Source organism: Ambystoma mexicanum, chromosome 2q (assembly GCF_040938575.1).
Source record: "Ambystoma mexicanum isolate Mex_15411 chromosome 2q, UKY_AmexF1_1, whole genome shotgun sequence".
NCBI classification, from domain to species: domain Eukaryota; kingdom Metazoa; phylum Chordata; class Amphibia; order Caudata; family Ambystomatidae; genus Ambystoma; species Ambystoma mexicanum.
In genome coordinates, this window is record NC_090924.1 from 62,482,854 (window position 1) to 62,507,999 (window position 25,146).

A 25,146-nucleotide genomic window follows, 5' to 3' on the forward strand; every position below is an offset into this window, starting at 1 on the left:
CCACAACTGCTCCAATGTCAAAACCTATTGCCCCTCTTTCTGCAAGCGAAAATGAAACGGAATTCACAACTTTTTCTTTCTCTTCAAAAGATTTTCCTGAAAGACAATGTTCCAGACAGAAGGTTGATTCTAAGGTTACAATTCTTGCACTCCAATCAATTCTGGGATTATGAAGTGTAAGCCAGGGCATACCCAAAATAATTTTCAAGATTGGCGCGTCAATTAACTCAAAAGAAATATTTTCTTTATGACCTCCAGTCATCTCCATCTCAAGTAACTCTGTATTATGAGTGATTGGACCTGAAGAAAGAGATGTCCCATCAACTGCCCTGACCTGCTCCATTTCTTTCTTTGCAACTATAGGAACACCTAGAGTTTTTGCCAATCCCTTATCCATAAAATTACCCGTAGCTCCTGAATTAATAATAATTGGCCCAGAACCTAAAATTACTTTTTCAAACATCAAGGATACGTTCACAGTTATGTGAGGAACCCCTGTCTGTATTGTGTTAGCCACTTGTTGTACGCTGCCTGAAGATTTGGAGATCTTCTTGGGGGTAAAAGGACAGTTTTCAAGAAAATGGCCACTCCTACCACAGTATAAGCACAAATTATTCTCCCTTCTTCTTGCCTTCTAATCCTTGGACAACGGACCTCTCACCCGGCTCTGCTGGTCAATTATCTTTGACTTCACTTCTCTGTTCGCCACCTCAACTTTAGGCCTCTCCATTCTTCCTAGAAACCTAACCTCTCCCTGAGAACGTCTACGCTCTAAACGTCTTTCTGTTAAACGAAAATCCAACTGAACTACCAAATCAATTAAGGCATCTAAAGTATTTGGTCGCTCCAAAACTCCAGCCAGAGCATCTTTTAACTCATCCTTTAAGCCCCTATAAAATAAGAAAGCCCTCTTCTCCTCTGGCCATTTACTTTCTAAAATTAAAGTTCTAAATTGAGTGATATAAGAAATCAACTCCTTTCCTCCCTGGCGCAGTTCCAGTAATTCTCCATCAACCTCTAAAGATAACTGTCTCTTATCAAACATTTTCTTAAATTCAGTCTGGAAAAGGGAATAATTATTCAAAGCCAAACTCTTTTGACTCACCAAAAGACTTCCCCACGCAGAAGCTTCTCCAGATAAATATGATAAGGTGAATGTTACCTTTGAAGCATCTGTGGAAAACAACTCTGGACGACTTAAAAAATGCAATTCACAATGAGTCTGAAAAATTTGAAACTTTCTTGAATCTCCTAAGAAACGTTTGGGAGCGGCCAAAGGAACAGGCATAACTAAAGTTCCTAAACCTCCCTCTGCCCCTCTGGGAAGTCTAGGTTCTTGTTCTTCTCCTACTCTCACCAACTCAGGTGGGTTTCCTGCACCTTCCGAAACCTCAACTTCTCTTTCTTGTATTTGAGTTACCTTTAAATTTAACTCATCCATTCTTTGACAAAGACTTGAATATTCCTGATGAGCCACCCGTAACTCTTCTCTCATTTCCCTAACCATTACTCCCAATGCCTCCATGGCTGTCTCGTCGGGGTTCATAACAGCTTGGGCAGACACTTTTTTTTATAGGCCTTTCATTCTGTCATGCTGAGATCCTGGTGTCTGCGGAAGCTGCTGAACCCCGACAATCCACCCAAAATGTGGCACTCTGAGCTGACATATATATATATAACCGCTCAGTTTACCTCACTTTCAGGGCAAAGGGGGAAGGGACAAAGAAACAAACAGCAGGCTGGAAGCAATCAACTTGCTGGTTCTTCACCTGTAGTTAAAACATAAACATGCAATACACCTCATTATTCAATGGGTTACTATACTAACCTTAAACTCTATATCCTTTACCAAAATAGTCAAAAAAACCATACCTGGTACTTCTCTTCAACATGCCCAGAGAAGTGATAAGCAGACAAGACTTCCTTACTTGTGGACCAGAATCTTAAAGATCATTCAGCCTTCTCAGTAGGTCCATGAATGTAATATTTAACTTTGTAGTTCGTCTTCTCAACCTCAAGATTCTTGAACAAGGTCTAAAGTTCTTCAAATAAGTTTAAGGAAGTTCTTTTAAGTTCTTGTATTTGTTTTTATATTTTCTTTTTAGAGTGTCTTTTACTCAGGAACGAATTTTAAACTTGCGATGAAATCTTCACGTGGATAGCCAGCACACGCGCTAAAATCCAAACCGCGGGTAAAACGCAAACGCGCTGAAAATCCAAACCGCGGGATAAAACACACGCGCTTTAATCCAAGTCGCGGGAAATACGCACACGCGCTGAAAATGCAAACCGCGGGAATAAACACATGCGCTTTACTCCAACTCGCGGGAAATACGCACACGCGCTGAAAATCCAAACCGCGGGAAAAAACACACGCGCTTTTCTCCAAGTCGCGGGAAATACGCACATGCGCTGAAAATCCAAATCGCGGGTAAGACGCACAAGCGCTAAAGTCCAAAACGCGATAAAAACTCACTCGCGCTAAAGTCCAACCCACGAAAAAATACGCATACACGCAAAAAAAAAATCGCGGGAAAAAAGCACACGCCCTTTTATTTTATCACGTGACACTTCTGAGAGCTCGCGCGAAAGCTCCACATAGATTAGTTCTTGCGCACGCGCAGATACGAAACGCGTAATATAACACACACGCAAACTCACGTAGAAAAAACCCACACGTATATGAACAGTAAACGCGAGTCCAAAGTTCACGCTCGCGCGTCACTCACACGCGCAGACTCACACGCGTAGGCTCAAAGTAACGGGAAAAAAATCACGCGCTAGTTTGAAATGACACGTAGGGATGAAAAAAAACGTACGCACTTCAGTTTTTTAGATACAGATTTGCGATATCAATCCCTTTAAATTAATATAACCTTTTTACAAAGTTCATCAAAAATGGAAAGTCACTTATCTTGTGATTGAGACATGAAAACTTCTTTTCTCAGAAAATTGGAAATTTCTCACTCCTGTCCTGTGTCTCCACCAAACTCCATACACGACTCCTGTTATACTTTCAAAGATTCCGCTCGACTGCTTGAAACTTGTCACCCTTCAACAAGTTAAGCAGGAGCTGCAAGGCACACGACCTCTCAGCTGGGCAAAGATGATGAAAGGCAGTTTAGAATGTTCACTGTCCCCCCTATAAACAATCTCCAGCCAATTAGAATTTAGACTGAGAACCTCCATCTTGGCTTGGGGCATTTTCCATAGACTGCAATGAAGGTTAAGGGCAAAATTGGCTGTTTAAAAATATAACCCATAATAACTTCCCAAAACTTTTCTATACTAAATATGTGTCTCCCCTGACCCAATGTAAATGAGTATATGATACTGTATGTAAAGAATATGTCGCTCCAACCTGACAGTACTTGACACCGCCCTGCCGGACGACCTTCCGAGGTCGGGGACCTTCGCTCGGCTGTCTTTCGATGCCATAATGCCCTCGCTGTCCGAAAGTACGGCGTTGCTGCCGTCGCTGAAGGCGCCCTCCGCTGCCATGGCCGCCTGCCTGGCGTGGTGGGCCCAACGCTTCGTCGAACGGTCCTTAAGTGTCTTAGGTTTAAACCTACTACACGCTCTGCTGTTCGCTTAGGGGTGGTCCCTCGGCAAGCAGAGATTGCATGTGGCGTGCCTGTCGACCCAAGGGTATTTGCGATTGCACTTGGGGCAGAATTGAAAAGGGGTACCCTCCATACGCACCTTGAGGCAGCGGGCTGTTAAGTGTAGGAAATGTATAAGGTGTACCTATATACCAAGAGTGTAGAGTATGTCCAACCCCCACTCTCCCTACTTGCAGGGCCGAGGCCAGAGGCCTTCCAAGGCCCGGGCCGAGGCCAGAGGCCTTCCGAGGCCCAAATCCATCGTGCAGCAGCCGACGGTCGATTTCTTCTCCAGCCGGCGTCGAGTGTCGAAGTTCAACGTTGGGATGGGGAAGGATGTAAATAATTTAATATTTTAGCAAAAGTATGGCTAAGGCCAGGAGACTCCGCAAAATGCTTCCGACCAGTATGGCGGAAAAAAACAATCTGAGGATCATAGACGCGTGAGGGATCTTGGGTACAGTGGACGTCACACTAGGGATAGTATTACTGGCACGCCCTGTGTCGACGCCCATTTTCGAGTTTCGAAAAACAAACTGTAATACTCTGCAGCTTCCACTAGATGTCGGCCTATGCACAGCATGTGATCTAAGCAGATTCCACAAGCCTCAGAAATATATATATATATATATATATATATATATATATATAGAGAGAGAGAGAGAGAGAGAGAGAGAGAGAGAGAGAGAGAGAGAGATATGCAACACTGTAGCACTACTAGTCCACAGACCAGTCTTGGAAAAACCTGCTTAGTAATAAATGATAACACGAATCAGAGTCATTTCACCGCTAGCAAACATTACCATGGACGGTAAGATTTACGTTAGCCTGAACGACGTCACATGCACAGTGTGTGACGTCACTACCATATATATCAATGTTCAAAATGGTGGCCATGATGAAAATATTGCGGTGCGCCAATGCCCAAAGCAGCATTTTCAAAAATATAAAAGGTAAGCGAATGCAACAGCCTAGCATTACCGTATGAGACCATACTGCATTACATAATGAGACTGATGTGAGATCACCATTTTAGCAGTGTGACAGGGAAACAATGTTGAGATCTATTCAATATTACTACAGAACTAGCCTCTCCATTCCCGCTATAGTTGTCCACGCCAAAACATGGTGAGCATTATGCTAATTTGTTTTTCACTTGGTGAACTACTAGAACAATGAGACTCTAATATACTAAACGCCACCACATGGTACCTTTTCAGCAGTACCAGCCATTTCTAAAATGTATGTCGACATCCCCCAGAACTCCTTTTAAACACATATAAGGGTGCATACATGTGTGGGATACATTCCAATAACTCATTTATAACATTCGATATGCGATTGGCCCTCATCTCAATCTTATCTTTTCTCATTTTCAGAAACATTGACCCAGACTAACAAGTCAATGGACATAGGAGTGAGAATCCAAGCAATAACGCAGTTTGCATCTATTTAATAGCCAGACATATAAGCAAATGTTTTGATTTACTACCAGGCAATCCATACCATGTACAATACTGTAGAAAGGTTTAATGCCTCTAAATCTCCATATTTTATATTTATAGAACCTTATAAGAGATGAGATTTAAGAATGCCTGGATAGTCTTTCCAATAGGAATCAATTAACACTGAGCTCAATCTGGTCTCCGACAGAATTGGTAACAGCCAAGATAGGAATATACCAACATAAATTAATTTCCAGTTTGATGAAACACAATAACTAACTTTCATTATTTTTTCTCTTTCCTTTTCCCCTTTTCCTGTGGCATGTCATCTTGCTACTAATGTCAAACATATAACTTAGGCCAACTTTCACTGTAAATTTTTGACTTCGATATTGTCTAATGTAATCTAATGCATTCAATATCTCTTGCCTACACACAAATGGATCAAATAGGTTGGGCATATACGTCGTGAATTATGTAGGACTCACCTTTTTTGTGTCATTCACACAACATGTGCTGGTTTTTAACACTTGTATGCAATATTTAACTAGTACTTGAGCCTTGAAAAAGACCAACCAGGTCGAAACACGTGCCTGCCAAGTTTCAGCAGCTTTGCAAAGAAATAAACTTTCTAGCTTGTTACATTTACATACCATTGACTGGTTTACAGTTCTATTGATGTGGGACAACACAATTATACTACGAGAAAGAGACTTGCACAGGTAATCACAGGTACTTAGCAGGGAAAACATTAAATTGAAATTGGGACATTGGGCATAGTCGCATGATTTGTGATCACAGAGCAGAACTGTGTACTATAAAGCATTTCCGGCCACATGATCTAGTCACCCAACGCAGCACTGGGGGTGTCCATATAACGATAGAGTGGATGGAACGGATAGAGTGGATGCAATGGATAGAGTGGATGGAACGGATAGAGTGGATGGAACGGATAGAGTGGATGGAATAGATGAAGAGAATGGAACGGATAATGAGAAAGGAACAGATGACGTGGATCGAACGGATGAAGCGGTTGGAACGGATGGAACCGATCAATTGGATGGAACGGATGAGGGGATAGAACGGATGGAAAGGATGGAGTGGATGGATGGAGCGGACAGAACGGACGGAGCAGATGGAACGGACAGAGCAGATGGAACGGACAGAGCGGATGGAACGGACGAAGTGGATGGAACGGATGAAGTGGATGGAACGGATGAATGGATGGAACGGATGAAGTGGATGGAACGGATGAAGTGGATAGAGTGGATGGAACGGATGGAGTGGATGGAACAGATGGAAAGCATGGAACGGATGGAACAGATGGAAAAGGTGGATAGAGTGGATGGAAAGGTTAGAGTGAATAGTATAGATGGAAAGGACAGAATGAATAGAATGGATGGAAAGGACAGTGTGAAAGGAGTGGACGGAGTGTATATATCTCTGAATATCCCTGTATCTCCTATTTATGCTATGTATATGCTATGTACCTGTATCCCCATGTTATCTGTATCTCATGTTTACCCTATCCATCCTGTCGCTTTATATACGTATGCTGCTTTGTACGCCCCCTGTCCTCCTCTCTTGCTTGGTCGCAGGAGCTTTACTGATGACCACCATATCACACCACTACGCTTACTCTCTCCTATACACCATCATTCAACTAGAACACAGCTATACTATGACACATCCAGCCTAGCTGTTCTCATAATAACATGACCCCACGAAAACACCTCAACATCCTAATAAAACACAGGTAGCTGAGCACATACCGGCTAGCTTAGGCGTCTCCTCAGGCCTAACGCAGTCAGAACTCAGTCTGGGTGACCACCCTCCAGATTGGACACATCCAACTGATGTCATCAGCACCACACCTACCGCTAAAAAGCAGCTATCATGCAACAACACACCAGCTGCACACATATCTGGTGCGCCCACGCACCATACAACACTCTCTCTACTGACTTGAATTGTGGTTCCCAACGGCGTTCAACCTACCAGCGCTTTGAGATCATACCAATGATACATAAGGCGCTATAAAGTAACATAACATGACATATGCCCAAACCCATGTACTCGCTGCTACTAAAGGGCAATCCTCTCCTTCCCTTGTACAGTGATTTTGCCTATGCTTTAGAACATCTTCTCCACTCGCCAATGACCCCACTGAAGCATTTAGGGAACTAAGTAAGAGGTTTAGGAGAGGGCCAGTTCATGCTAAACCACCTTTTTCCCTCGTCACATGGTCCTGACACCATTTTCTTTCAAGACCCTTCTGAAGCCTTGGTACCCCGATTTCTCTGGGTGGCACACCTTCCATTACAGAAAACATCATCTTCCTTGGCATCCTTAGTGCTGTCCGATAAAGCAGTCTAGCAGTGGTCAGGACCTTACCTCCTCATATAACACTGTAGACGAATGCCCATTTTCTGGTTTCAATAAAAATGTGAAAAATGAAAAAATTATGGACCCCCTGGTTCTCAGATACTGTTTAAGCTGCCATGTGGTCTCCAAAGATTAAACGGTGAAAGATTTATTCTGAGGTTTATGAAAGCTAAATGTGACATTCGTCTTGCACTCTATCATGACTCCATCTTTGAGGCACTTCTCATCTAGGATTCAGAAACTTGCAAATAGGGGAGGGAGCAGTTTAAAGTCGTTCATTATCTTTCCTCCCCACCAACCTTAACTCAATCACTCAATCCTTCCCTTGCATTAAATTCCACTGATATAAGGCCCCCCCTTTCTACAAAGGATAATCAGAAGGGAGCCCACATAACCAAATATATGCCATCCCTTCCCCATCCACCTATCTCTGCTTTGACTTTTCACCTGTCTCCACTGTCCATGTGGACACTAACCACAATTCTCGAAAATCCAGCAACTCTAAAGATGTTATTGCTTCCCCTGTAATTTAGGAACTTCTCAACCACTTGACATCAGCAATGACTAATGAATCTCAGTAATGCCTCTGTATTTAGGGTCGTTTTACCAACTTGTTTCAAGTATGCTCAGGTTTCTCTGCTTAATGAAAAATAACATAAAAATGATGCTGACCCACATAATGCTGTTAATTACATGCCAATTGCAATCCTCCATCAAGCACCTAAAATACAAGCAAGTATTGCCAGTTTACATCTGCAAGAATATCTTCCCACAAGGAACATATTCAATATTTTTAAATCTGGCTTCCATAAAATGGCATGGCAGAGAGCATGCCCTCAACATTTCGGACAATGCCCTGGAGGCAGAAGATGCAGGAAGATATATGCTGACATGTCTACTGGACCTTGTGCCCGCCCTTGATATGGTGGACCATAGAATTATGGTTGATAGTCTGACCTTACACTAGACCTCCTACTCTTTGATTTGGAGATATCTGCAGATAACGGTTGGCCCTTTGTGTTTGTACGCCTCGTCAGTTAATTGTGGGGTTCCAGAAGAGTTTAAGTTTAAGCTCTAGATTCTCTCTCTCTTCAAATAGGTAAAGCACCTTACTATAGTCTATCACTCTTATACAGGTGACAACCATACAGACAGTTACATGGCCCGTGATTCTATCACTCAGATGAGGCAATGACTGGTTGGCATTCACAACTGTAGGAAATCCAGGCGCCTGCAATTAAAAAAGGGCTGGGATACGATTCTGCTTCGCTGCCCTTTACAGACAGCTGCCCCACCCTGTCCCTCTGCCCTCCTTCCTTGCCAATATTTTTATATCCTCTGCCCCTGTTCGGAAGCTCAGAACTATGATGGACTCCTTTCATTTTTATGTGGGTGAATATAATCGAAAGGGGCTGTTTTCTCCCCAATTAAAACAATGAAGCCTTTTCCTTAGCCTCAGGAAGACTGAATGGTTGGTGGATGAGGTCTTTCAAGTTCACATGTATTGGAGATTGCCTGTCACGTCCAGAGAAAAGGTTCCAGTATTCCAAAATGCCACTGTAAGAACAGTGATGAGCTTTCGCAGGTGAGAGTCTACATTGGTTCAATATCCAAAGCAGGATCTCATGCAAAGGTTTTTGCTTTTATCACAACTGCCAGTGGTGCAGGATCTCTGAGCACCTAAGCAGAAAAATAATTGTTCCATCCCCTCTCAATCCCCATAGCTCATGGTTTCAGTAGCAGAGGCCAACTTTGAACCGTTCTGGATTCCAACTAAAGGAATTCCTCCACGCATTTCATGAGGGTGGATCCTAATCATCTTGTGTTCAGAGCACTTCCAATACCTCCTGTGCACCTTTCACTTCTATGCAGTCATGACCAGCGGGGACTGCATTTTTGATGCACTTTATATGAATTGTTTCCCTCGCTAACAATCCTTAGGCCTACACAAAAGCACTCGATGTTACAGCATGCAAGTATGCAAAATCAGCAACCAAAGTGAACACCTGCTCCTCAAGAGTAGCATTTCAGCTAATTGCAATATCACACTCCACATTGTCTACCACCCCCCAGGGACAACCAACGACTTCCAAGCCTCACTAATGCACCTGCTATCCGACAACTTGAAGGAAACCACACAGTCCATTCTCTTGGGAGAACCTCGGGCTAAACGACCCTAATGATGCCTCAGCCAAATCCCTAGACAAAGCTTTATCCACCCTAGGCTTTAAACAAGCCATTACTGGTCCTACCCATTCAAAAGGACGTACCCTAGATTGGATAGCCCACCACAATTGTGACCTTACCATTAACTCCAACTCCCCTATACCATGGTCTGACCACCAATTATCCACTTCAACCCTGGCACCTCCAAGGCTGACACCCAAAAGGAATCTCCACTATCCCCTTGCTCTCACAAGGAGCTCCCGCCTGCTCACCAAACAGAGAAGCATTCCCCACCTCTTGGTGCCTGCCCTCAAGCCCCCATTCGCCAGTAGCCCTGAGGCGCTAGCTCAAACATTCAATAGTATCATCAAACAAACTGTTAACTCCATCGCCCCTCTCACCTCTAGGAAAGCTAAGTGCACTAAGCATTCAAACTACTGGTACACCCCATAACTCCTTGAGCTACATACCAGGAAAAGAGAAGCGCTCACTAAATGGAAAGCCAATCCCACTGACTCCTTGAAACAAGATTTCAACAAAATAGCCAAAGATTACAAACTGGCGGTCATCAAAGCCAAAGCTACCTCATTCAACTCTAGAATAGCCAATGCAAAATCAGACTCTAAAGACATCTTCGCCATATTTAGAGAGCTGGAATCCCCCGCCACCTCCCCACCATCCTTCACCAAAGATGAAACATGGTGCAATAGTATTCCATCGGCCATGCTGAATAAACTTTACACCCTCCAAAACAAAATCCGAGCTCACCAACAATATCTCAACAGCCTCACCTCTAGGCCTCTCAAACACACTGGCCCTGATGGGAGCGATTCTCCCCTCTTCTCCTTCCAAGATATTATGGAAAAGGAAGTCATGAGTTCGATTAAACCATCAAACTGTAAAGGGGACATCTGCCCTGCACAGCTGATTAAAGAATGCGCTCCACCCTCGCCCCCTTTCTTACTGCCTTCATTAAGGCTTTGTTCGCCACAAGGCATGTTCCACCCTGCCTGGAGGAAGCGTGGGTTAGCCCCCTTCTGAAGAAATCCACACTCGACCCCACCAACCCTGGAAACTACAGGCCCATCACCACAGTTCCGTTTCTACTAAACATCTTGGATAAAGCTGCACATCTTCAAGTACAAAAATTCCTTGAAGACAACAAACTTCTTGGTCTACATCAGTCCGGCTTCCGCCCAGGTCACGGGACCGAAACAGCACTGCTAAACCTGAAGAACCAAATGGATGACAGTAGAGGCGAAGGCAAACCAGCTCTTCTCCTCCTCTTAGACCTGTCAGCTGCCTTCAACCTCTCTGCCACCACCTATCCTCTGCCGCCAACTTCTCCCCTAATGCCATAGCCTGGATCACCTTATTCCTCAAAGACAGAGCAACGAAGGTCTTCTCTGACCAAGTGGGTGCACATCCCAACATCTTAAAATGTGGCGTCCCGCATGGCTCCTGCATATCCCCTACTCTGGACAATATATTCACAAGGCCTCTCTTCTTCATCCTCGATGCCCTAGACATCACCTACACAAACTATGCGGATGATACGCAGGTACTCATCCCACTCTCAGATGACTATGAAGCCAACATCAGAACCATTAACTCAATCTACACCACCATCCAAACGTGGGTGGCAGAAAACTGGCTCTGTCTTAATGGGAACAAAACAGAACTTCTCTTAATCGGTTCCCCAGAAACCCTAAAGAAACTTGATGTGAAATATTGGTCATTCACCATTGACAATGTTCAGATACCCATCTCCCACACCGTCAAAACACTTGGAGTGTACCTGGATGTCAAAACAGGTTAACACAATCACGTCCGCAGCAACCTACCATGCCAAACTTCTCACGGTGGCTAGACCCTTCGTCTCCAAAGAAAACTGCTTAACCATAGCCAGAGCTATAACTGGTTCCCACCTGGACTACTGTAACGGCCTCCTAACCGGCACCTCTACAAAAAACATCGAAAAACTCCAGGTTGTCCAGAACAACGCCTTCAGAGCTGCCATCGGCATTCCCAAACATGACCATATAACGTCCGCCAGACAAGTCCACTGGCTCTCTATCAAAGAAAGGGTAATCTTCAAAACCGTCGCCATCACTCAGAAATGCCTGCATAACACAGCCCCTCTTCACTTATCTGAAAGAATCTCCAGACCACTCTCGACAAAACCGACCAGAACCCCTTACACCAACAGAATCACTGTCCCTAAGGTCGTTAGGTCACACACAGAAGGATCCATCTTTCCATTTATCACGGCTGCCCACTGGAATGCTTTATCACCTCACCTTAGAGGGATAACTTCACACCTGGCCTTCCGCAAAGCAATCAAGACCCTTCTCTTCACATGAACTTACTACTCACCCTCCCCTTGCCCCCGCTGTCTACCGACATTCTAGCACAGAACTCTGGTACTTACTGTTAACACTGCTTTTGCTGTATTTAATTCTAAGATATGCCCTCTTGTAACCAGTTGCTTCACCTTGTAACCATTATTTTTTCTTCTCCAACAAAACGCTTGTATTTACTGTTAACCCTGTTTTCTCTATATTCACCCAATGTTACGCCCTCTTGTAACCAGTAGCCCCACCTTGTAACTACTATTTCTCTCCTGGACCAGCGCCTCAATGCCTCTGGGCTGTTAGTGCACTTTATAAAGTCAAATAAATAAATAAATAAATGCAGTCTCCAAAGACTGCATAAACAGTAGGATAAAGTTGAGCGTCTTCCTTTCCTATTCTCTCTGCTTGCGTTACCTTCACGTAACCCCTCGTGTGACAAGAGACAGCTGATAATCCCTAAGTAAGTTAGTTTCTCACTATACCAAAGAGCGAGCCTAATTACCGTTCTGTCAAAGCTGCAAGAGGGGTATGTGTGGGACTGAGAAAATGATATTGTGATCCTATGCATTCCTGCTTATGTAGTTATGGATAAAAGAACGTCTGGTACTCACATTAATGTTAGTTTCAAACTCGGATGTGACGTGTGAGAAGACAGCCAATGCTGGAAGGGATACAAGCAAAGTCCCAATGAAATGTCGAGGTAACCATCCAGAGATTACCTCAAGAAGCCGCTTTGTACAGACCATTACGTCCTCCAGGTAAAATGCCATCCTACAACGACAATAGCAAGAACATACAATGTTACACAGAAAAGTTTAAATTGGTGCCAATAGAACATGATATTTTAGTAAAGTTAGTAACTTACACCCTTAACATAAATCTTGTTCAATGCAGTAATCCGAAAATGGCCCATGTACAGCAGTTCACTTTACAAATAGTATGCACTAGAAGCACCATCTTGTAAAAGTCAATAGCTATTACCCTTCCATTCAACACTAGTCACGTGTGCTTAAGGGACCATCTAGTTCAGTTCAAGTGTGAAGACAGTGAGTGTGGAAATTGTTCTGCGTTCCAACTTCCTAAAGTCTGACACAGCTCACTGCAAGATATAGACGACCAATGGAGCCAACCTATTGGGGTGTTTTTTGTTATTTTTTTCTCAATTTTTCTAACAGAAAATGTAGGTCTGGGTACGAGCTGACCTAAATTAACTTCATGTCAGCAGCCAACCGGGACTTGTGCAGTGCCAGATTGAAAAGGGATCAATTTTCCTTTCATCTCTTGGCAAAATATAATACAGTATTCTGTTCCTGGTGCCATGAATGGTGTGCCCTCAGACCCTCCCAGCAGTTTCACCTTCAGAACCAGGCAATGGGCCCCCTTTCCCACAAGATGCCCATGGCCTGGTCTAGCCATGCAAAATCCCCTGAACCCCAAAAGTCGTTCCTTGCACATATATAGAGGTCAACAGTCCTCACCACATTAGATATGGGCGTAGGATTACTGGTGCATGGCCTTAGCTCAGGAAATATAGCATTTGTTTGCATTCAACTTTCAAGGGGGCCAATTCGACTGGGAACGTACCCCCTTCAAGTAATGTTAATAGAGGGATCGAATTTGGGATCTTTGTAAACAGGGCAATGCTGAAATGCTGCCGAATGGGTTTACTTAATATACATGGATGATGCCCTAATTAAGAGTGAGGAACTAGATGCACAAATCCAGGGGGATCAGGAATGTGCTCTCTCAGTTACAAAGTAATCCTTGTCCTGCGGAACAGTTGCATTCATCAATATCTTTGTTTGGGATAGATGCCTTCCTGAGTGTTTTGGTGTCATTCAAAATTAATCTTACATTTCTCAGAGTTGATGGTCAGACAACTATTGCCGAAAATTGATGAAATTTCTTGCTCCATCTAAATGGACACATTATCAAGAATGCCATCGCAAATGTACGCTATATCTCCCTTTAACACTGTCAGAAGCTATTACCATAGCTCTCTGCAATTCAGCGGAGACCAACCCTAAGCTAAAAGCTAGAAAAAGATTATATGCACCAACGGCTCCACCAATGAGGTCAGATGCTGCAACTCAAGATGCAAAGCAATTTGAAAGTATGCAGAGAATAAATGTAGTCTGGAAAATAGGTCTAGTTTTCTGTGCAAGGACAAAAAAACTGCCATGGATGCAGTCTGACCCAAATCCAATTATTTAAATCACAGAGATCTACGTATGTGTATTCTGCCATTCCCCTTGCATGTAATCACTGCTAATGGCAACCAATTTAATGCCACTATCCATTCAATGGCACATTTAACAGTTAGCCTAATAAATTCAGCCTTCAAAGCTTGTTGGTATAATCAATAGCATACAGTGGGAACTAATAGACCTCAAATTTGACATTTCTTTTTTTTTTTATTGACAGTTGTTACATAGCACACATAACCGTGGCAAAATCATATATCCTCACATTTCGACAACTTGCCAGTTTTAACTTTTACATTTCCCCAACACAAATGAGTAAATACCCCTCCCCCAGCATAGCCCCTTTGCCCCCAGGATAGCAAGGTGTAACAGAGTCGAATGTCTGCATATTTTAAACCACAGTAATGTATCTTTTCCCCAGGTGATGTGGGCACGTGCGTCACTGATCCGGCAGGAGTCGGGTTCCAGGGCATCACTTAGCCCTTCTAAACACACCTTACATGTAACACTTACAACTCCTTATTCATCATGCTGTCACAGGAGGAGCATGATCAGGGCCATACTTTTTAAGGAAGGCCGTCCACTCCAATTCATAGATCTCTGATCATGTAACAGCCCAGTCAGCAATTCCATCTCATAAGTGTCTCTTGCTTTCAAAGTCCATTGTATCTCATTAGGAAGCAATGCCCTCTTCCACCCCCCCGGCCAGACATGCGCGCGCAGTTAGCAGGAGGAAGTGGACCATATGAGGTATCCGCCTCTACTCCCCCTCAAGCACTTCGACTCCAAAGAGCACCAACCAGGGGTTAAGGCGTCTCTCTATTCCGTCCAGGGACTTTATACATCCCAGGACCTCTTTCCAAAAACCTTGCACCTCTGCACAGCCTCACCACATATGACAGCAGTCTGCAATCTGGCCACATCCTCTCCAACATCTGGGGTCTACTCCAGCATGCCTCTTTGAAAAACGCACAGGGTCCCATTGCCATCTATATAACAACTTTATGCAGTGCATTTTTTTATTGGCATGCAATCGATGTTCTATGTGCATTCTTACACAACATTGTCCACTGCTCTGCACTCAAGGCAACCCCCATATCCATTTCCCATCTCCTCTTATGCATTTCTGTGCCACTTCCGTGGGCCGCTAACAGGGCCTGGTACAACTTGGAGATCAAGCCCTTCATAGAAACATCCGTGCCAAGTATCTCCTCAGATCCTGTCAACTCCCTATGCCGGTCTTCCTTCCATTCCTGCGACATCAATGCACCTTTTGAGTTGGAGGTATTTAAACAACTGTAGCGTCCCCACACCCAGACCCGCCTCCAGCTCGGACACGCCCACAAACCCATCCACCTTCACTACCGGCCCCACTCTTTTCAGCCCTGCCTCAAACCAATCTTGAAACCTGGCATGATCCGGGATACTGCCGCAGATCGGGCTGCCCATATGGCTCAGTGGGGTAGGTCATATCATAACTCCTGCCATATCTTTTTTAATCATCCACAGCGGGCCCAGGACACAATACTCAGACAGTCCTTGGAATTGCTTCCCGGGGTGCCCATACACATTCTTCCATCGTGACCAGCCTGAACAAATAATTCTCTACCTGCACCCACTGTTTATGTGCATCTACTCACAAATGCTGGACAAGAGACATAAATTGTGCAGCCCTATAGTACAGGCACATGTCTGGTAGCCCCACCCCTACTCTCTCCTTAGGTTGAATGAACACTCTGTATGGCACTCTTTGCTTCTGTCCTTGCCTTTATCTCTGTAAAGTGTGCATCTGGCATCGCGATTGGCAGCGCCTGATACAAGTATAACTTTGGGCAGGTACGTCATTTTGACTGCATTAAGTCTACCCATCCAGGACACAGTGAGCCTGGACCACCTCTCCAAGTCATCAAAGAGCGTACTCAGAAACGGGGGGTAGTTGGTCGTATACAGGTCACTTAGGTCTTTTGGTAACCGTATTCGTAGATACTTTATACTATTCTGCTCAATCAGGATACTGAGGCCACCCCAATCTGCACCCTTTTCCTGCAACCCCAGACCTATGGGGAAAAGGATTGGTTTATCCATATTAACTTTCAACCTCGATACCTGCCCGTAGTCAGTTAACAAACGGTGCACCCCCTGGACCAATGTGGGCAATTGGAGAGATGAAGGATGTTGTCCGCATAAAGACTAAAGTCTATACTCCACTGCCTCTACTCTAATGCCAGATTTCTGCTCATCCTGTCTCCACTTTATACTGAGCAGTCCTATGGTGAAAGTGAAGAGTAGGGGCACAGGGGGCACCCCTGCCTCATACCCCTACTGAGACGAAAGGCTCCGGACGTCTTCCCATTGAACACTACACTCACATTCGGCGCAGCATAAATTGCCCAGATAGCGCGTTGTATTCGTGTCCCACACCCCATCTTGTTGAGTACTGTAAATAAAAACTCACACTCGAGGCGATCAAATGCCTTTTCGGCATCAAGGATGAGTTATGCGTAAGCTTCTGAGTCTACGGAGAAATGCTCCATGAGATCTATCATTTTCCTTATAGCATCTGTACCCTGTTGAACCCTCTATGAAGCCCACCTGATCTGAGCATGTCAGCCGATGTATCATGCCCTCTAGCTGGGAGGCCAATATGCTTGCAAATTTATTTTCGTTGAGCAACGATATAGGCAGATATGAGGGGCACCAGGTCCGGTCCCTCCTTCCTTAGGTATCACTGTTATGAGCGCGTTACTAAAGGATCCCGGGCGGCCCCGGTTTTAAGTATTTTGTTATACACCTTGATCATGTGCTTCAGAAGGTCCTTGTAAACTGTTTATAAAAACCTGTCGTCCTTCCATCCTCACCCAGGGCTTTCCCGTTGGGGAGCTGCCGAATCACTGCCATCACTTCCTCTCTAGGAGCTCAACCTGTGGGCCAGTGAGCCTCTCGATTTCCACACCTCAGAGAGTTATTCCTCCGAGGCAATACCCGACCATGGACACTCTATTGCATATAAGCCTTCATAACATAAAGCAAATCTTTCCGCAATCTCATTGGGTGCGTCCACTCCTAGCTCCCGGTTATCCTTCAGCGCTGCAACCCTCCTCTCGGCTCTCTGTGTTCGAAGCCTCGTGGCCAGAAATTCATCTGCCTTTTCCTTGTTTTTTCGTAAAATCTTTGCCTAAGGTACTTTAACTTACATAGAGTATCCCCCAGCCGGAGCGCCCCCTCAAATCGGCCCAATTCTTCTGAATTCCCTCTAACACTTCCTCATCATACTGCCCCTCTGAATGCATCTGCGATTCCCCTCCTGTATAAGGAGTCACCCTCCAGATGGCCTTCCCCGTGTCCCAGACAACATTAACATCTATCCCATCAGTGTTGTTAATCTCAGACTATGCCCTAATATCTTCTGCAAACTTGTCAGCAAAAAGTGGGTCCTACCACAGGGCGTCATTACATCTCCATCTGCTGTCTGCCATGCTAAGCCCTTCGATATCAAGGTGCATTACAACCATATTGCGGTCAGATCACCCCCCAGTCGAATAGCGCTGCTAATCACTCTCCTCCTTGGTCACCATTCAAAAGCAGATAGTCAATTCTAGTATATGTAGTGTGGGGGCGGAGACAAAGGTATATTCCTCATCTCCCAGATGCATCACTCTCCACACATCTATCAATCCCCTTGCTGCAATGGCGCGTCCCAAGTGCCCCTCTCTCCACTCTCTCCTGGGGAGAGTCAGTCCTTAGCAGATTTCCTGTCTTGCAGTTTGTCGGCCCATGAATTAAAGTCCTGCCTAGTATTAACATATCCCCTACGGTGGCCAATATCACGTCCAGGGCTCCCCGGCTAAACGCTGCTTGTCCTTGATTAGAGGCATAGAGCGCAACCAAAACCACCTGCAGCCCTTCCATATTACCCTGCACTATAAGCAGCTGCCGCCCGTCATCACTCCCTGAACCACGCATCCCTCGAGCCGCTTCTGTTTGTGCAACATTATTCCCACTCTGTCCCGCTTTGCATGCCCCGAGGCCCAGTAGACTTGCACAATCCCTGCACCACTTAGCCACCTCTTCTCCCCCTTCCACCAACCTGGTTTCATGCAGGAACATCACATCTAAACCAGCATTGCAGAATTCACAAGCTACTAAGGAACCTTTTGTTGGCAAATTCAGTTCTTTACCATTCAGGGCCCCATGATCAGACTCTCCCCGCCATCTCCCTTGCCAAACATTTTCACCTAATACCCGATGCCTCCTCTACCAGCTCCCATCCATCATGTGCAGCCCCCCCAATGCCTCCATCTGAATACTTGGTGTCTACCAAAATAGAGTCCCTTGTGTACCCATGCTACTCCTGGAACTGCCCAACATAACAGGAACTTCAACTGTATCAAACACATTAACTGTGGACTGGAACTGGCAGTGAATGTTATAGAGATGCCCCCTCGCCCACTGAGGGCCACTTGTGGGGGGAATTGAAGACTGGTTCTCCCAAACCCTTGTAAGAACCAAGCTATCTTTGCCCTTAGTCATACACTCTGCAACTCCACCGGGGCACTCACGAGTTCTTACGTGGAGACGGGGCATTGCATTAGATTAGGCTGATGCATTAGCACCCTTTAAATTGTGCAAACAACGCAGTCGCCCTCCGGAACCCTGGTTTTCTCAAAAACTTAGGGACAGCAAACTCTGTTGTAGGTAGACTGAGAGAAAGTGGCGTCTTAGTTACTCTTCCAACTCTAAAATCCTTTATCGTAGCACTCTTGCTGCCTACCATATCAAAGTCATAAATGCAAAAAAAGCCTACTTTGCTCAGACTGTGGAGGGGGCTGTTAATAAACCGAATGCCTTATACGATTTATTGCAATCCCTGTCCATGCCTAAAATAGGACAGGATGCAGCCCCACCCTCCCAAGAGCATTGTGACTCCATCTCTACTTTCTTTCTCTCTAAAATTACCATAATTTGGGACAACATTGCAACTGAGGCTGCAGCAATTAATGCCTTCCCGGCGCTGGTGAAACTCCCCCCTACTGGAGGGTGCTCGTCATTCTTTCCCCTTTTTTCCAATGCGGAAGTTCTCTCCACTATTCAAAAACTTAAATCTGCATCACCTACAGACGCTATACCACTTGCTCTTCTGCAGGAGACGTCTGCCGATATGATTAACCATATAACCTCTGCAGTTAATATTTCCTTCTCCACTGGAACAATATCGGGCTCACTCAAGAATGCTTTAGTGATCCCGCTGCTTAAAAAGCCTTCCTTGGACCCTGAAGTGATGGCCAACTATCGCCCCATTTCACTTCTTCCCTTTTTAATGAAGGTTCTGGAAGCACTGGTATTCCGTTTGTTGGCTACTTTCCTGGAATCTTCCCAGTTTCTTGACCCATTTAAATCTGTCTTCCGGCCTGGCAGAGGCACTGAATCCGTTCTTAATTCAGTAATGGATGACCTTTTCCGCCTGGTTGACCAAGGCGGTGTCGGATCATTCCTGTTATTAGATCTGTCGGCTGCTTTCAACACCGTTGATCATTCTCTTCTTATTTCCCGGCTTGTGGAAGCTGGTATTTCTGGCCAAGTTCTTGAATGGTTCAGAGCTTTTCTGACTGATTGTTCACAGTCAGTCTCTCTTCCCCTTTTCTGCTCGGCGCCTGCCCCTCTTTGCTGTGGAGTCCCTCAGGGCTCAGCACTGTCTCCTATCTTATTCAATGTCTGCATAAGATATCTCCTGCTTCTTATTAAATCGCATGGGTTTTCTTTTTATTCATATGCTGATGATACTCAAATCCTAGTCCGTATGGACCTGACTAAATCTGAAACAGCCAATAGGCTGAAAAAATGCCTGGAGGAACTTCGAGCATGGATGACATTGAATTGGCTCAAGCTGAATGGTAGTAAAACTGAGGTCCTACTCCTCAGCTGTACTGGACATCCGACTTTTGGCCTTTGTCACTGGTTCCTCTCCCATACCCGTCCTGTCAGTTAGGAATCTTGGAGTGCGATTCTCTGCCACTGTGACTATGTTTAAACTCAGGGTTCTCTGGAGGGTCTTCCCGTTTATTCCTGTAGCTAGCCAGGCACCGGTGGTGGGAGCACTAGTTCTCAGTGTGCTGGACTATTGTAACTCACTATATCTGGCACAACCCGGCTACCTTACTGGACGTCTGCAGCTGCTCCAGAATGCCACTGCTAGATCCATCATCGCCCAGTGTTTGGAGCACATATGACTCCCTTATTAAGACAACTGCACTGGCTCCCCGTCGCCCAGCGGATTCTGTTTAAATCCATGTGCATTGTGCACCGGGCCTTTTATGGTGTGGGACCAGATTATTTGCAAGTCAAGTTTACTCCCTACCAGCCTACTCGCACTCTTCGTTCCCAACCCACCCAGCGGGTAGCTGTACCTCGCTTTAAGCTAGCTCGTAAGGGAGGCCGTGCCTTTTCAGTTGCCGCCGCTAAGGCCTGGAACAACTTACCCTTCTCTTTGCGTGATACTATTCATCACCTTGTTTTCCGCCGTAAATTAAAAATCCTGCTTTTTTAACTACTTCACAGTAGCTTACCTTGCCTCCTCAGTGCCAAGATGCCCCTGGGTGAACGCACATTACACAAATGTATTTAACATAACATAACATTAAGACACATATAGTCATGCCCGCTCTGCCCCCTATACCACCTGGGAAGGCTCAGCAGTGCCTCCTACTTTCCTCTTTTCTTGGTCAGGCTTGCCTGCTGATCCAAAACCATCACAGTGTCTGAGGTCAGGTGGCTTAGGGCCTGTTCTGTTTCTTCTGCCGATGTAATACGATAGTCTATCCCGTCCACCCCAAATTGTAAAGCATATCCCGTCCACCCCAAATTGTAAAGCAAATGGGAATGCCCATCTGTACCTGATCCCTTTAATCATTTAGCCACTTCATAAGCAGTCGACAATCATTTCTCCGGGACAGCATTAGATTGGACAAGTCTTAGTAAACCGTTATGCGGGTGCTCTCATGCTCCAAGTTTTGCCGCAACCGTGCAAGTACATCAGCCTGGTCCTTATACCTCGAAAATCTGGCAACGATGGAGCGTTGCCCAGTCCCATAAGGCTTACCACCTCTATGCGCTCTCTCCAATTGTACCTCCTTGCCCCCTACTGCCTTTAACAACTGATTACAATGCCTTGCACTTTACACTGCACTTGAGAGGGGTTTCTCCATCTTCCTCTCCCAGCCCGAATATTCAGATGTCATTCCTCCTTTCCCTGTTATCGAGATTGTCCATTTTTAGGGTCACTTCCTCCTCACGCAGCTCCAGTTCTGTCATTCGGGAATCCAGGTGCATTTCAACCACATAAACTTTAAGTTGGTTATCCTCCAGGCTCTCTATCTTACTTTCCACCGTGCCTTCCAATTCTGTAAGATCTGCCAGGGCCACTTGTATGTCTCCTCGAAGCGCTTTAATTTTGGCCACGATACTGCCAATGTTATCCTTCATGGTGAAGTTCGACACGTCCACTACCACCAACAGCCGTCCACCTGGTGTCTCTCCTGTGGCACCGCCGGGCCTCCCCATGTTCGTTGTCCTAAGCTTCGCCATCTTGGAACTTTTATGTGCTGCCCACTACCTTTTCCTGGGCCGTCACCCAATAGTGGATCACTCAATAAGTCCTCTAAGGGCCTCGCCTTCTTGACATCCGTGTCCTGGGGCCCTAGTCTCCCTTGTCTCTGTGCTCCTCACTTCGTCCAGTAGGTCCCTGTGCTCTCTCCCGACTAAGGGGCAGTGGTCATCCTCATGCAACAAAAAGAAAACACTATGCTGGTGGCCCACCTGGAGCACATTCACTTTGTTTGTCCCTTGATGCACAGGTGTGGGAGGCAGCCCCTGTGTGCACTGGGCAGGGTTCATGGAAGCCCGGGCCGCTCAGTCCTCCACCCTCATATGTAGTAAGGCCTGATCTCAAAGAGGCTTGCTGCAGTGCTGGTGGGCTGCGTATTGAAACGCATTGTTTATAGGCACCATATAAATAAACAATCATTTCATATAGCCCCTGTCAAGCTGGAGGCCGTATATGGGCGGGCTGCCCCTGGCCCTCTGTGATCTAATGCCACAGCCTCCTGGGATCTCCTCAGTGCAGCCGGAGGGGGGGTCTCTCACTTCCCACAGCCTGAAGACACTCACTGCCAGGTCTGGGGACTGCACCCCTCCGTTTACAGCCACTGCTCCTCTTCCCCTCAATCAGAACACAGGGCGCTGAACTGCAGAGACAGCGGCTGGCCCATACGGCGTTGGGCATCCGTCCACATCAGAGCGGGCATTCTGCACTGCTGGGAGGCGTCCATGTGGCAGGGGTCTCCTGGGCTGCGCCTTCACCAGAGCGCCATTACCTTGGGGACCTGATTGGTCTGTTGGTACTAGCTCCTCCACTGTTTGCTCAGCCGCCGCAAGCCGGGACCCAGCGAGGTCCTCAGGAGGTTGGCCTCCGCTGTTGCTCGATGTGTAGGCTCAGCACGGGCTGAGCAGGTGGGTCTATCTCAGTGCCTCCTCACTCACCTGCCCTCGTACCTCGCCTGGGGGCACAGCACCCGTTCTGCTATGTGTTTTGGCCCGCTAATCGAGCCGGGCCCGATTGGTTCAGCTCTTTCTCCTTGCTTAATTGTTGAGGAAAGCGGCCGCCATAAGCTAAGCAGCCATGTTTCCCCGTGCCCCCTGGCCGTCCTGACATTTTTATTTTAACTGTTGATGTGAATGTATTCATTCATTCATTCATTTTTGTCAGTTGTATAGTGCTTTTCACCACAATTATGGTCCCAACGTGCTGGTGGTTGAACACCCTTTGCTATTATGCGTTTCGGCCATTAAAGTTATGAGCGGGTGGCCAAGACCCTGCTAGTCACCCATGTTTGAATGGCATGTGGATGGGTGACTATACAAGTAGCTACGCAGGAAGGGATGTGTAAGAGGGAGAAAAGTTATTTGAGTAGCTACAGTTCAAAATTTGGTTTTGAAAGGTAGCTTCATTCTTATGGCAGGGGTGTTGTGCAACAGTGTTTGAGTAATATGTGAGGGCAAATGTGTGTGGGTGTGAAGCTTTGCCTTTGGCTAGGTTTTGAAGGTGCGGAGTGCGAAAGGAATAAATGGTTTGGCTATACATTCAACATGGTCTACCCCCTGGATTCCAACTGGGTACCAGAGCAGTGTTTAATTTCACATAGGTTCTAAGTGCAATAAATACCCACCCTATGTGTGGATTTTAGAGTGATACATTGCCCATTACCAAGTCCTTCATAAGCAACAAATTCCCACCTTAAGTGTCTAGTTGAGCGGCAATGCCCACCCTTATATGTGTTATAGTTACATACAGTGTTGACTCCAAATGATGATTCAAATGCAACTAATTATCCTCCTCCAAAGTGATCCATTTGCTTGACCTAAGGGTGCATATAACAATGTAAGGTTTTGTTTTTGTTAGTGACATTTATTTATTTTTACATTTATTAAGCACACAAAACCCTTAGGCATGTTACAACCAATTACACTCACATAATGAAAGGAAACTTATGATGATGATCTCAAGATCACATAATGTAAGGGCAGAGAGTACAAGGTCTTGAAATAGGTGGCTTAGGTGAACAGCCATGTTTTCAGTGATTTTCTGAAAGACCAGTAAGATTTTTCAGTTCTTGGATGAAGAGGGAGAGGGTTCCATTGGTTAGCTGCCACTGAGGGCAAGCTAGCGCCTCCACTTTTTGCCCATTTGAAAGCAGGTAAAATGAATCTGTCTATCATTTTCATGTTTAATATGACATCCTTGTGTAAAAAAGGTTTACATTTGAAGTAGGTATATAAGATGAATGTTAAGAGATTTAATGAATAATTTCCTTTTTTTTTTTAAATAAATGGCAGCTTTGGCAAACTGATTTTCAAAATCAGATGTTAAGAGTTTAGGACCTGGTTTCCAACAAGAACCTCATTTGAGATGTGTTATTGGTACCCAGGTTCCAGCTAGGGGTTATAGTGGTTTTCTCTTATCCCATGTTCTGACGTAGACATCCGTGGTAACAAAAGCACCAGGTGACCTAAACTATTATTTCCAGACCACACTCAATCCCCACTTGTAACATCTGCCCATGGATCACTCTTCCTTTTACTCATCACCTGCAACAAAATATCTTCATTTTGGATTTTTCTTGTCCTGTAAATTCATCCCTCATTATTCTTTACAACCTTCTTACAAACCTGGGCAAAGTTTCACTGCATGCCTCAAAATCTTTCAGGTACAGAGCGAAACACTCTGTTAAACTGGTGTTTAGATCCACAAAACCACCATACAAATACTCACTTTTTATGATAATCTGGTATGTTTTTGCTACCATTTTGCTGAACTTAAACAATGTGTATGTTCCTTTTTCCCTGCACATCGTTACCACGTAATGCAATTCATATGCTGACCATTCCAAAGCATTAATTTGCTCATCAACTTGGTACTTCTTGCAATAGCTACTGCTTCTTGTAGCGGCAGTTTGTTAACTATTGTTAACTATTCAAAGTCCTTCTTGTACTTTGATGTTCATTCTGTGAATCAAGAAAATTTGTATTTTCGTATTTGTATTTATTACATTTTTATAAATACAAATACAAAAATACAAATGTTCTCGATACACAAAAATGTTTGTGATGGGGCCCTAGGATTGGAACCATCCTTGCTAAACTCTGTTAATTGATCCGGTGTCTTTATTGTTTTGATGCCAGGTCACAGGATGTGTTTTGAGGTGAAGCCCACACCTCCTTTGTTGTATGTTCCGGGGTTATCCTGGATACCTCGCAGTTAGTTTGTTGTTTCAAAAAGTAGATTTTCCACACCGTTTTACGAATGGTGTTAAGTGCAATTTTTAATAATCATCAAATTGTTTGTTGTGTGGGCTCATGGTCCCAGTTAAGGTCAGCCGACATGTGTTTCGACCACGTGGTTCTTTATCAAGGCTAGTGTTAATGGTTGAGTTCTCCT

At 45.1% G+C, this 25,146-nt stretch overlaps 1 protein-coding gene across 4 annotated transcripts in view; it reads right to left on the reverse strand.

Annotated features, from left to right (window-relative positions):
* ADCY9 (adenylate cyclase 9) overlaps positions 1-25,146 on the reverse strand; it is a 725,821-nt gene that overhangs the window by 73,884 nt on the left and 626,791 nt on the right. For all 4 annotated transcript variants that reach the window (XM_069646827.1, XM_069646826.1, XM_069646829.1 and 1 more), the window contains exon 8: positions 12,564-12,723. In XM_069646827.1, coding sequence (XP_069502928.1) covers positions 12,564-12,723 — 160 coding nt within the window. The remainder of the gene's footprint in view (positions 1-12,563; positions 12,724-25,146) is intronic.